Below are 14,366 nucleotides of genomic sequence, written 5' to 3' on the forward strand. Positions count from 1 at the left end.
CCGGGGGTAGCAAACGGCCGCTCGTCTACTTTACGGCCACACGCCGAGTAGCCGAGGACAGCAGCCAAGGTGCAGGTGACCTGGCACCGGGAGCCGCGAGTGGACTGTACTGCAAATATTTGAATTGATATCAATTTGCAACTGGTGGTGGTGGTGGTGGCGCTGATGGTGATGATGATGATTGCTCGCCCATTTCTCATTCCTGCAAGTCACGATGGTCTACGGTTCCCCGGTTTGGGACGTCTGGAGCATCACAGGAGCCACTGTCGCGCTATATCTATATTTGCTACCGAACCTACCGCGTCCGACACCATCATCATCTGATTAAAACTTGTTGACGAGCGTGATTGGTGATTGTCGAGAAGGGGGGTGGGGGGGGGGGGGGGTGGGGGGACGTCTGTTGTTTTGTGTTGCCGGAAAGAACCGCGGATGGGACGCATTACGAGGACGGGCTGGCTGGCTGGCTGGCTGGCTGGCTGGTGGTGATGTTTTATGATAGTAGCGGCACGCTGCGGGTTGGTCTACGTTGTTCTTATGCGTGTCACACGATTGCTTCTGCTCGTGGATGATTGCCATTGAACTTGACACTGCTTCAGCACTTTCAGCGTAACGCGTTGGCATTAGGAAGATGGATACCAGGAGCGTGTACCTCGGTCGTGCTGTGCTTACTCTCGTACGGTCTTGAGAGAGGGCTTCGGTAATTTCTTACGAAAATAAGGATCGTTTTTGACGATTTTTTTGTGACGTATCCATTTAACTTCTTATTTTCAAGCGATTGGCATATTAAACTGCAACTTTTGACGAATATTTAGTTATATTTTGGGGCAGATTTATTAAAAACTTCATCCATGGCATCAAATTTAAAAAGTCGTGTCTTCGAAAAGATACTTTTTACGGTGCACATCGTAGCTGCGTGACGGGTTAATAGAATTATACAAATCGATACTCGTTAGAAAGATTACAAGTTTATCCAGGTAGCCCCGTTGAGTTTTTATTGATATTCCATTTTTTCGGTTTATGGGAGATTTTTAAAGATGAAAAAGTGATGCGTTTTGCGGTTCTGCCTAGAAACACAATTTTTAAAAGTTTGTTTAGAAAAAAGTATAAACAATTTTCATGAAATCTCAACGGGACTACCTAGCAAAGAATGCACAGATTATGTGTTACAAATTTCAAATCGATCGGCCCAGTAGTTTTTACGCTACGTTGAAAACGTTGATTTTTGGGGAAACGCTCTTCAAAGTAGCGCGCTGCATTGAGCCTTCTATGACAAGCGGAATTTAAAAAATCTGTAACTTGGTCAGTTGTGCTTCGATTGATCCAAATCTTTTACACAATGTTCTTGAAAGGGTCAGCTTTCAGGGGAAAGGGTTAAAAATATGTGTCACTAAGCTAAATTAAATACCGAAGCGAATGTATTTGTAAAAACCATTCCCTGGTTTTGATAATTCTAAGCACTGCCTTACGAGTTCTTTAATGAAGTAAATCATACAAAGAGCAGTTCCCGCTACCTTCGTACGCTAATCCAATACAAAACAAAACAGCAAGTAATAGAGTTGTGCGCTGGATGGTATAAACTTATGACGCGCTACGCTTTTCACCTTCGCGCGCTATGCATTGACTGCTGTCGTTGCTACTGTTGTCAGCGACAACGATGATGATGATCTCTAGCAATTACAGACCACCGGGCTGGTTTACCTGCCGGTGTGCCCCCGCGAGGGTACCCGAAACCAGGGCGAGAGAGGGCAGTACAGTCGCACCAAAGCCAGTAGCGAATAAAAAAACAAAAAAACCGAATATTGAAACGTGCATCGGGTGACAATAAAAAAACATCGGACCGGACCGGAGTCCTCTGTTAGGTGTTCTGTTTTACTGCACCCTTTTACACGCCCTCCTAAACACCATTCCCACCCCCGTCCACCGTGCGGCTGGTCGGGACATGGGCATTAATGAAATATTATTACCAGCGCAGCGGTAGCGGTACCTAGCGGTGCTACACACCGGCTGCGCTCCGAATTGGAGGATGAGCATGTTTTGTGAAGAATCAAACATTAAACGGGGACCCTCCCCTTTAGCTTTAGCGCTAAATGTGACATACGAATGCGGCGTGCCGGCTAGTCACGTCAGTCAGGGGCCCACAACCCCCTCGCTGGACCGCATGAACGCCGGTTTGCGACCTTATGACTACGGGATGGCATTTGCGCGCGATAGGTAGTGCTCGTGCAGGTTGTTGCGTTCATGCGGACTCGTTACCGAGGGGGGCGTAAAGGATATGAGAGCGATGCGTCGATGCGCATGGAGGGTAAAGCGATTCAAACGTTAAAGTGATCCACAGCGTTCCAGTCCGTGCCATATGGCACCGGCATGAGAGATGCTGTTCTGCGTGGCACGATGAGGGTCGCTGAGTTCTCACGCCAACTCCTGCTAATGATTGATTGTGTAAGGTGTGAGCAGTAGAGGGGGCAGGAAGGGGGGGGGGGGGGAGTGAGAATCTTCCAGGCTCGTTCGACAAATAATCGACATTCCCATGCACCATTCGCGAGTGTTTTACAACGGGAGCGAGGGTCTTTTGCGAACGGGAAAGCTTGGACAGTAGCACAAAGAAAGTACAGAAAAATGCACTGCTGCAGTCTGACCATTTCAACAAACGCTTTAGCGGAAATGTTTACTGAAAAGTCTGCTACAAAAGATGCACTAATTGCATTCGATTCGCCGCCATCGTCAATTAGAACCATTAAGGGGAAGGGTTTATGTCAATTCACGCCCAGATAAAGCATATTTTGACGATTTTTTATAAAGAAACGATATAACTTGTTTTTTCCCCGTGAATGTCATATTAAACTACAACTTTTCAAGAATATTTGGTACTAGTTTTGGGGAAGATTGGTGCAATATTTCAACCATGGCATCACATTTTTGAACGCGTGACGCCGAAAGGGTTAATTTTTCCGCTGCGTAACCGCGTGATGGGTCATCAGAAATACGCACTGACGCAATGTCGATTTTTGGCAGATTTTTAAACATGAAAAAGTGATAACGATTTTGTCTAAAATCGGGGGTTTGATGGTTTTCCATCTTTAGCTTTCCACACACGCGCTCGCAGCGCTGCGCTCGAGGCTTATGTCGTTCAAAGGATGTCGAAAGCTTGTCTATCCTTTTCTTTTATTCCTTGCTGTCATTGGATACACCTGCCAGAAATGGCTTCAAAACTATCTTCCGAAGCAGCTTCTGGCATCATGAGCACTTTTCACGCCACCCAAACGGATGCACCATTTTTTTCTTTCTTCTTTTCATTAAAGGAAGTTTCCCTGTTCGCCAAGGGGAAACATTTTCCAACGCCAACTGAACGAGCCCGTTGGTTTATTTTTGTCAAACTTTATCTTCCATACCATAACACGACTCATCGCTACCTGATCCATCGACAGGCTAGGGACTCCATTCATCCCATTCGCTTTTATTTGCTGCCGGTACGGCAGATGAGATTGCCCGATTGGTACGCACCTCGCTGTAACATGAGATGCTGCCCTGCCGTGCGTAGGAATGTGTCCTGCACGTCGTCTGCGCGTCGTCGCTAGTACCGTCGCGTTGCACGATTGCGATCAGGCGCACAAAAACGTGAGAAACCGAAAATTCGTGAGAACTTTCTCCGTGTGGCGATCTCGTGTGAGCTGCGGCCCCGGCGATGGATGCAGCTACCGAACGGTGCACTAATCGAAGATGGGTGCAGCTGTAGGTGGGAGAAGGAGATAAAGCAGATGCCGTTGGATGCTTCGGAATTATGCGTGCATTTCTTTCAATGATTCTTCAATGATGATCATGCGGCGTGTTTGCAGCTAGATGGTACCGCACAACGATTAATCGGCTGACAGCGCTTGCAACTGAAAGAGGAACCACCGATTAGGAACCACATGACTCACATTCAGCACGCTGCACGTTCCGGTCGGCTCTGTTAAGGACTGCCATGTAATGTATTTTATTATTTCATATAAATACATACGTGACAGTTCTCCCAGAGCCGGTCTAGTTGTTAGCAAAGGTATTGGAGCTGCCCAAAAATTTAAAACACACCGGAAAAGGGTAAAAGGCAAAGGTGATTGTGAACTGAAGTGAACTGCATATTGTGCGATGCTTGTATGAAAGTGTGTCGATGGAAATCCGCGGTATTTTCGGGCCAAAACAAGGCCCGTTTTTGACGATTTGTTGTTACGTAACCATTCAACTTTATTCTCTCAAGTAAATGACATATTAAACTACAACTTTTGAAGAATATTCGGTGTAGTTTTGAGTAACATTGATTGAAAAATAAATCCCTGGCATCAAATTTTGGAAGGCGTGTCACCGCAAAGGTACTTTTCCCCGGTGCCCATCGTAGCGACATGACGGGTATATCTGAAATGTACAAATCGATATTCTTTTGAAAGATTATAAGTTTGTCCAGGTAGTCCCGGAGAGTTTGTGTTGATATTCCTATTTTTCGACTTTTGGCAGCGGTTTGAAGTTGAAAAAGGTGATGCTTTTTACGATTCTGCCTAGAAACACAATTTTTAAAGACTTTTTTTAAAAAAAAGTATCAACAATTTTCACAAAATCTCAACGGGACTACCTGGCAAAGAGTGTACAGATTATGTGTTAAAAATTTCAAATCGATCGGCCAAGTAGTTTTTACGCTACGTTGAAAACGTTGATTTTTGGGGAAGCGCTCTTCAAAGTAGCGAGCTGCACGGATCCTTGTATGAAACGTGGCTTTAAAAAAGTCTGTAACTTGGTCAGTTTTGCTTCGATTGATCCAAATCTTTTACATAATCTTCTTAAAAGTATTAGCATTCAGGGCAAAAGGTTAAAAATATGTGTCACTAAACAAAATTAAATACCGAAGCACCCCCTTTAATTATCATTTCTTTGTCGTGCTCAATTGGAAAGATAAATTTCCTTTCTACAACTGGATCCATGGTACCAACAGTTACGTTGATAGTTACCAAATTCAATTCAATTTCAATTCAATTTATTTGCTGGTGGAGCTTTGTAATTAATCAACCGTTAAAATGCTTCGCAATGGGCCTTTTCCGGGGATGATGCTGTCCATGCAAAGGAATGCCTTCTAAAACGCACGGTGGAACACGAAACACGAAACACGAAGCCATTGCGCCTGTGCTGGTTGTAGCTGTGGCCGCCGCAACGAAAACGAACGGAAAACAACGGATGAAGCAACAGCGATGAAGCGCGATCGAGCGGAAGGACGAATCATGCGGAAAAATCAAAAGCCCAGCGAAACGAGATGTGCCAATCAGTTGACTCAATTATTGCTCACTTCAACGCACAGCAGTACAGACTTCACCGCGCGTTCATTCAAACGACAAACCAAGGCGTACCTGCGCGCAAATCTTCCCCCCCCGGGGGCGAGCAACGCCCCGTTTTTTGTTTGTCGCCACCAAACACACGAAAGTGTACGAAAAGGGGACAAAGGAATCATCATCGGGGCACGATGTCCTTTTGGCAGGGCCCCTTTTCGTCCTCGCTCGCCAATATGTCGTCGTCGTGGTTGTCGTCGTCGGTTGATTCGCACCCCGACTGCACACGAATTTCCGAGGTGACGACGATGGGGTGCGGCGGTCGCTAATAGGGGCGGGATGTACGTTGAGCGTTCATCAACCCCCCGGAGAAAGAGAGAGAGAGAGAGAGTGAGAGAGGATGCCGAAAAGATGAATTGAGCGGTGCGCTATGTGTCCTGCGATTGTGTCGCACTGTGACAGAGAGAGAGAGAGAGAGAGAGAGAGAGAGAGAGAGAGAGAGAGAGAGAGAGAGAGAGAGAGAGAGAGAGAAATGGAAAGGAGTGCCTGAATGCCGCACAAGAGGATTTTTAGGTAGGGCGGACCATCTCCACCCTTGCTACCCTCACCTCTGTGGCGGCGCGCAAGGACGAAGCGGTCCTTTTTCGGTGCCAGTCCAATCGGCTCTCTCTCTCTCTCTCTCTCCCTCGCTCTCCCTTTATGATTCCCTTGCCCTTCCTCTGTCGGCGTTTGTTTGAGTGCCACCGTGCCGTGCCTTAAAACGGTCCCGCACCGGCCGAAACTAGATCAATCGAAAGCGAAACGTCTGGTGATGAGCACAGAGTGAGAGGCACCGCAGCAGCAGCAGCAGCCCAACATCCCAGCATCCCAGTAGTGGTAAAAGTTTGCTCGCCGAGTTTTCTGTACTGTATCCGTCGATCAAAGACAAAAAAAAACGTGACCAGAAAAAAATAAAATAAAATAAAAGTCCCACCGAAAAAGTTGCAGTGCAAAGTGTGCGAAAAAGAAGACAAACAAAAAAAAACCGGCGGTGTCCGCCGAGTGTGTGCAGTGCAGTGGTTAATCGTTTTTGTGTGAAGGGTGGGTGTCACGTGCCTATCAAACGCCAGCAAACGCGATCAACCGGCCAACCAACGTCAACCCCAAATCGACCCTCCAAAAAAAAAAAACAAAAAGAAAAAACCCCATCCAGATGATGTTCAGCAGCCTGCCCACCGAGCAGCACTCTCATCATCCACATCAGCATCCCCATCATCATCATCATCATCACCATCATCAGGAGCAGCAGCACAGCCAGGACATGCAGTCACCGGTTAGCTCACCGGAGCTGATCGATCCCCGTTACGGCCACATGCGCATTCCGGCGTCCTCCTCCTCCAGTAAGTACCCAGCTCGCTGCCACCTCAGCTGCACCCCACCCACCGGCTCCCCACAAGCTTCTCACAATGCACAATCCCTTTCCAACAAAAAAAAAAAAAAAAAAAAAACAGGTCGCATCCTGTACGATGTCCCGTGCAAGGTGTGCCGGGATCACAGCTCCGGCAAACACTACGGCATTTACGCGTGCGACGGTTGTGCCGGGTTTTTCAAGCGTTCGATCCGCCGGAGCCGCCAGTACGTGTGCAAATCGAAGGCGGACGGGCCGTGCGTGGTGGACAAAACGCACCGGAACCAGTGCCGGGCGTGCCGGCTGAAACGGTGCTTCGAGGTCGGCATGAACAAGGATGCGGTGCAGCACGAGCGGGGCCCCCGCAACTCGACACTGCGCAAACAGATGGCCCTGTTCATTGCGAAGGATTCACCACTGCGCCACGATATGATGATGACACCGGGGGCGGCGGCGGCGGCGGCCGCAGCGGCCGCAGCGGCAGCCGCAGCGGCAGCCGCAGCGATGTCAATCCCAGCGCATGCCGGCCACACGGCGCCAGCATCATCCGGTGCGGCCGGGCTGGATCTTTCGATCGCACGGAACCCGTTTCTCACGCCACCGCCCGCCCCTTATCCGCCGCTCGGGATGGCGCAACCGTTCCTGCCCGGTCACCACCATCCCGGGCACCTCCAGCATCATCACCATCACCACCCACTGGTAGCGGTTGATGCGATCCGTGAATCCGCCGCCCAGCTCCTGTTTATGAATGTAAACTTCCTGAAAAGTCTCGCCCCGTTCGTGCAGCTCCCGATGGCCGATCAGCTGGTGCTGTTTGAGGAGTCGTGGCGTGAGCTGTTCATACTTGCCGTCGCCCAGTACCTGGCGCCGGTCAACTTTGGTCAGCTGCTGATCGCCTACGAGTACCTGCATGCCGGTGCCGGGCATCGGGCCGAGCTGGTGGGCACTGTGCCGACGGCCCCTGTGGCGCCAGCGACGCCAGCGACGCCAGCGACGCCAGCGACCCCAGCGCCAGCCACCGGAACACCCGGCCCGGCCCTTACCGAGTTCTTGCTCAAGGAGGTGGACATTTTCCAGGAAATACTGGCCCAACTGGCGGCCCTGCGGGTCGATGCGAACGAGTACGTCTATCTCCGTGCGATCGCCCTCTACAAGACGGAGTTTGACGGGGAGACGAGCATGTCGAGCGTTTCGAGCGATGGTTCCGATGTGACCAACTCGACCGGTGGCACCACGGGCAGCACCGGCAGTGTACGGTCGATCGGGGAGCTCGGCACGGTCCGGACGCTCGAGGAGAGTGCCCGGGACGCACTGGCGGCGTACATCCAGACGTGCCGGCCGGGCCCATCGAACAGTCGGTACCGGGCGTTGACGCAGCTGCTGCCGCTCATGCGCAACGTGTCGTCCTACACGATCGAGGAGCTGTTCTTCCGGCGTAACATTGGACCGGCACCACTGCTCAAGCTGTTGCTCGATTTCTATCGTCAAAAGTGAAGCATGGGCGGAGGCGGGGCGGGGCGGGGCGGCTCGCCCACGATTCGTTCCCGGTCGAATGGATCGCTAAATGTTCACTGTGATCAACGCTAAACCGGATGATGGAAGAGAGCTAGACAGACAGACAGAGAGAGAGAGAGAGAGAGAGAGAGAGAGAGAGAGAGAGAGAGAGAGAGAGGGCACCGGTCGTTTATCGTTTAGTTAGTAGTTAAAGGAGCTTTTAGTTTTTTAAGATGCGACAGAAAAAGAGAGAGCGCGCGTGGAAAACCTTAATGAATAAACTGGAAAATGGAAAATTGAAACTTTGGTTCGGGGGTTTTTTTTCTTTTTTCTTTTTTTTTTGGGACATCTCCGACGTGTCCGACGTGTCCCACGAACACACAGAGAGAGCCTGTTTTTTGCCGCCCGGCCCGCGGTCCCTATTCACCCAGCCCTGGATCGCATGGATAAGCTGACAAATGAACCGTTAATTGCCGATTTGTGTGGTTGCCGATGGTGCCGAGGGACGCGTAATTAGGGACGCACAGGAGCGGGAAGCGAGTTCCGCTTCCATCCCATCCTTAGGGGTCCTAATCCGCCAGGATTTTATTCCAGGATCGGTTCCGTGGTGGAGGGCGGACGTTAAAGCGATGCGATCGAGGCTGAAGAAGGGGGGTGGTAATGAATGGGAGGAAGAAAAAGAAAAAAAAAGGCAGGGGGGGGGGCAGAAGATGCGCGTCCAGAGGGGGGTGGCATCAGACTGCAACGCCAAATCGGAGCGATATGGCACTTCAACTGTTCTCTCTCTCTCTCTCTCTCTCTCTCTCCGCGTCTCTCTCTCTCTCTGCGAGCACACAAAAAAACACGAAAGACTGCAACAGGACGTGAAGCGACGAACTGGCGGGTGAACTCGTACTCGTTTTTTTCTTTTTTCTCCCAAAAGTCTGCCTTGCTCGATGTTTGATGTTTTCTCCTTTGTTTGGTGCCCTGTGTGTGTGCTAGGATTTTTTTTCTTCTCTGCTCTGTTGCTCTGTTGCTCTGTTGCTTGTTGTTGCTTGTTTGTTGTCTTCCTCTTCGCTTCGCTTGCTTCGACTCTATTATCTCGGCATGTATTCGGCTCCTCCATCGAGGTACTACTACTGCTGCTGCTGCTGGTGGTGGATCCAGAAGCCAGCCAGCCAGCCAGCCAGGCACCACCAGCTCTGAACTCGGTGCTCTCTGATTCCCGCACGTCGCAAACACAAAGGAGCAGGAGCGCCTTTTGTCTGCGCTGCGCTTGTTCGCCCCCCCCCCCCGCACCGGTACTGGCTCATCATATTTCACCAGCATTCCCGGGTGTGCCCGGGGCATCATGTTCCTCCCGCCGGATCGTCAGCCAGCCAGCCAGCGATCCTCCGCAGCCACTCTGTCCTTTTTTGTTTTTTTGAAGATCGGATCGGAGAATCGGAGCGGGCTGACGATCGGTGTCGGAGCGATAGCGGTGGCCACCGAATGCTTCGTCGAGAAGCTACGCCCGCCGTTTCCACCACCCAGCTCCCAGGACAGAAAGAAAGGACTCGAGAGCGGACGGACGGACAGAAGAAGAAGCAAAAAAAAAAAACAAAACGCACGCTACGCAACGCTGCTGCTGCTCGCACAAGGATATGCGGTGGGCCCTCCACTCCACTCCACTCCACTCCAAGTGCTGTGGCATATCTCAGCCCGAAGACATCCCAACAAAAGCGCATCCCTCCTGCTCCCTCCACCCCACATCCCCTCTATTTTTTTCCGTTTCATTTCCAGGCCGCTTTATTTCCTCTTCTTTTACATCTCACCACGCCCCACTGGAACCCCGCACCGGTGTTCTCACATGACAGGAAGTAATGTAGAAATGCTGCGAGAAAAGATACGCGTCCGCGAGCTTCCGAGCTTCCGAGCAGCTCGGCTTCCACGCCGAAGTCGCCAAAGTCAGACTCCGGGATCAGATCCTGGGCCCTGGGCCCTGGCCCGGGGGCAAAAAGCAGGTTTTTCCGGGGCCCACGGACCGGGGGGGGAAAAGGTAAAAAGAGGTGCTTCGCTTTACAGTCGAACGCCGTCTTTTCGCACAACAACCAAAGAAAAAAAAAGAAAAAACCGGTACCGGATGACTGGATGGTTCTTGTTCTGGTTGGTTTGCATCTTTGCTTCTTTCCGCTCTTTCTGTTTTTCTTCTTCCTTTTTGATAGTCATTTGGGTTTTTCCTTTCCTTTTCCCGCCCCTCCCTCTGACTGCCTTCCTCATCGTCCTTCTATGAGCCGGACATACATTTTCTACAATGTGTGGTGTCTCGTTTCGTCAGTTTCCCAAGAAAAATGGACAAAACAAAATCGTCCCTCCCTCCAACCCGCACGCCGCCACCGATGCCGATGCCGATGCCGGCGAATCGTCGAGTCAAAATGGCAAACGCGCAACCGCGGTTCCTCTTCATTGCTCTGCCATTGAGAGCCGCCAGGCGATGTGCGAATGAATGGGGCGCGATATCTCAGCGTCCCATCTATTTGTGCGGAACTGCGGATAGTGTCCAGCGGCGGGAGCGAACAGGATACCACGGCGTAACTACCCTTGCAATATCAGATTAGTTGGGCGGTTGTAGTATGTTGTTAAGTACGCGAATCGTATTTAATGTGCTGTTAATGATATTACGTGCCTGTGCGGGCTGCATTCTGTGATACACTCATGGTTTGGTGGTTGTTTTACTCTAGTGTTTGGTTTTAGACAGCTAAATGACAAAGCGAAACTAATATGTTACTAGGTTGTTTTTTGTTAGACCCATAAAGCGGGATTTTCGGCGAGTGTTTCAGTTACGAAAATCAATTGCGATGGATCGTAGTGTAGAGGAACAAAGGAGAATTTTGCAGTTTTGCACAGTACTGCTTTTTTCTCGAGCGTGAAATTGTTTTCGCTGAAGCCAACATTGGAAGAAAAACAACGCTACCACGTTGTTGAAAACTCCATGCTGTCGTTTCGCGGCCAATTTATGATCGCTGTGCTGTGCTCTGGCAGCTTTCCATACAAGGGGACTAAGGCATTTAGTTTTGTAACTGACCAAGATGCTGATTTTTGAAAAGCCGCGCGCCTAATGCATTTGCAGACACGCATTTCTAAATTGGATGCCATGGATGAAGTTGTTCACAAATCCTCCCCAAAATACGTCCAAATTATCTTCAAAAGTTGTAGTTTATTATGGCGTTTACAGAAATATATATAAGTCGATACTTTTCTTGTAACAAATCATCAAAATTGCGGCGATTTTCGGTACGCATCAAAAGACTTCAAGCGACGAACCCGGTTTGACAAATGCCTGCCACGCGTTTTCAATCAAAAACTACCGGTCCGATCGATTTGAAACGTTCATCACTTAATCTGTACACGATTTGCAATTTGCCAAAGGTAGATTGACCTTTTCCATGCATTCTTCTTCGTACAAACGGCCGTTAATGGACCCTGCCGTAATTAAAACTTTCGTTTTCACAACTGCAACCACAACTGCAGGGAACGCTTGCCAAGGGGGCAGTTTACGGGCAATTTTAATCTGCGTAAATGAACTAAAACGTTACTGTCGTGTTCCCTCTATGATTGCTAATGTTAAATTTGACTCCTGGTTTTTGCCAAAATGCAGTTATGCAGGACTCCAGTCAAATTGAGTTTTCATCGTGAGTGTGCAGACGTTTTTTTCTTCACTCTTCCATTTGTGTTCCAATTGGCGATAACTTTTGAAGGTATAGTGCGAATTTAACCATTTTCTTATCACTAAAAGAAAAGACTACGTCCTTTAAAAAGACACCAACAGCGCATCAAAGCAACCCCTAGGAGCGCTACAGTGCGTAAAAGAATGTGACCAAATATTAAGCGTTCCATGGTTTATCATTTTCAAAATGCCACCCGCATTCACACGATCGATTAGCGCCAAGCAGAGAGTCGCTAGAGGTTCTCGCCTGGTGCCGAGGACTACCGTTACCTCTAGGTGTGTTCAAAGCATAGTCGATTCAGATTTTTGCGAGCATAGCCACCGCGACGCGGGTACCCCTCGCCACGGGTGCCCCATGGAACAGAATGGCAGTAACAACGGCAGTAACGGAAAAAAAAAATAAAGTCGCGAATGGCCGAGTGTCAATGGACAACGCGCACAAATCCCATTAAAGCCCGACCAGCACGCGTGTACCCTCGGCAGCCGCAGGACTCTGCTCAAAGGCTCAAAAGGTAACACCACCATTCTCGTACGCCGCCGCCGCCGCCGCCCCCAGGTAGTGCAATGCTCGTAACGCTCGGTTTTTGGAGCCGCGCCCGCTACCCTCGCTCGTTGAGCAGGCTAGCGAGCTTGGACAGGACACTACCCGTGATTACTGCTACTGCTGCAGTGGCTGCCGACGACGTCAGTAGCGGCGGTGAGGGGGCGGTCTGTTTTTGGTGAAAATATTATTTTCGGGAGCGAAAAAAAAAAATCCGCTGCCGATTCTACCTTAAAAAAAAAAGGAGCGCCAAATCGCAGCAGACAACGAACGGAACGTGAACCACCGTACCCGCCGTGTGTAACTCCGAACTTCATGTTTTGCCTTTCGGTAATTTATTTACGAGCCGCGTGTTTCGTTTTGCTTCTTTTTTTTTGTCCTGTTGTGTTTTGTTTATTGATCACCTCCCACCGCTGGAGCTGGAAAGTTGCTTCCCGAGGTAATTACAGGTGCTCGTGCATTAAATTCCTTAGCTCGCATCTCGAGTTACAGAGAGAAAAAAAATCACGCTTTAGCGAATGCTCGAAACGGTACGCCTTGATCACCGGTTAGATGGCTAGACCGTTCGCTTGAATGGGGTCCTTTGACATCGGCGAGAGGCTGCGAGATGCCGTGCGAAAACGCCATTACCGATGGCCAATTGTCAGGTACCCACAACAACAAACCTACCTATTGACAACGCCAGGGACAACTTCTATCACTCGCGTCAGCTTAAACGCTATGCTGCCGCCCGGTTGATTGCGTTTTCTATTTCGTTGGGTTTTTTTTTTCGCCAATTTTCGGGCTTTTCAATTCCGTTGTTTCGTTTAGCAACAGTTTTCGTTTTATGTTTTTTTTTTTCGTTTCTTTTTCAAATCGCCCAAACCGTGGTGGTGGTCCACGTTGGTGGACCCGGCTTACAACACTAACTCGACCCCGGAACTGTCAAACAAACAACGATCGGAAATCGCGCCCAACGGCCAACCGGCAAAAAGCAATTTGTCAACCGGGGCGTTAGCAGTTTGGCTGCCGATTGTTTCGCGACCGGACCGGACTGCGCCGCAAAATTCGCCTACTGCGCGCCAAGGCAAAGGACGATCGCCCGGACGAACATTTTCTTGTTTTCCTTTTCCGCTTTTTTTCCTTTTTTTTTTTTGGCTGGGAAGCGATTAACGAAAGAGCGAAATCCTCAGGCCACAATAGGAGCCGTGGGAGAGGATGGCTTCGGCCGGTTTTAAACATTATCCTTTCTAATTAATGTAATCCTCCGGCCCATTGGTTCCGGGCGCTGCCGCCCCGGGGCCCCTTGGGGGGAGAATGTGTTTTCGAGGCTCGGGGTGAGCCCCGGGAAAACGAGCAGCAACAATTGCGCAGGTTTCCGGGCGTTCAAGGCATAAGGAGTCTAGCAGAAATGGCAGATCCGTGCTCTTCCCAGCGCTAGTAAACATGGAATGATGAATAGAAGTTTTTTTTTCTTTTTTTTTAAAGATGGAAACAATATGGAACATTCATTTGCGTGCAAATGAATAATTAACAAACGGAGTCTGTGGCAAATTTGGTATAAACACTGTTGGCTAAATAGGGGGTAAACATATTTCGGGAAAAACACAGCAACAAAGTTCAAACTGCTGCCATTTCTAAGCCACTCGGCCGATAGCTGGCAGACTTATTCCAGTGGTAGTACCATTCTATTGTTTATAAGCATATGAAAGCATTTTAGTGGGAAATTGTCAGAAAAAAAGTTATTCGTGATGGAATTCAATGGGTGTCGATTTTATTTGTTTGTTATTTGGTAGCAAAGCCGCAAGTAGCTATCGTTGAGAGCCTTGCAGCATTTAATTGTGAACTAATCCTTTGGATCTCGGACCATAATTCGTTACTGTGATACTGGTAGAGTTGGCAGACACCCTGAAATTTGCTCGCAAAGAACCGCAACATAGAAATAAAATGTTCGAAAAGATATGAAGCAAATTGGGAAGCATTTCACTCCGC

General features: G+C 49.3%; 1 protein-coding gene across 1 annotated transcript; it reads left to right on the plus strand.

Moving 5' to 3' along the window:
• Window positions 1-6,480: 6,480 nt before the first annotated feature.
• LOC126571980 (protein tailless) lies at window positions 6,481-8,169 on the plus strand. Its single transcript, XM_050230938.1, has 2 exons — window positions 6,481-6,667; window positions 6,779-8,169. The coding sequence occupies exons 1-2, from the start codon at window positions 6,481-6,483 to the stop codon at window positions 8,167-8,169; spliced, it is 1,578 nt and encodes a 525-aa protein (XP_050086895.1).
• Window positions 8,170-14,366: the final 6,197 nt, after the last annotated feature.

This window comes from Anopheles aquasalis, chromosome X (assembly GCF_943734665.1).
Source record: "Anopheles aquasalis chromosome X, idAnoAquaMG_Q_19, whole genome shotgun sequence".
Taxonomy (NCBI): domain Eukaryota; kingdom Metazoa; phylum Arthropoda; class Insecta; order Diptera; family Culicidae; genus Anopheles; species Anopheles aquasalis.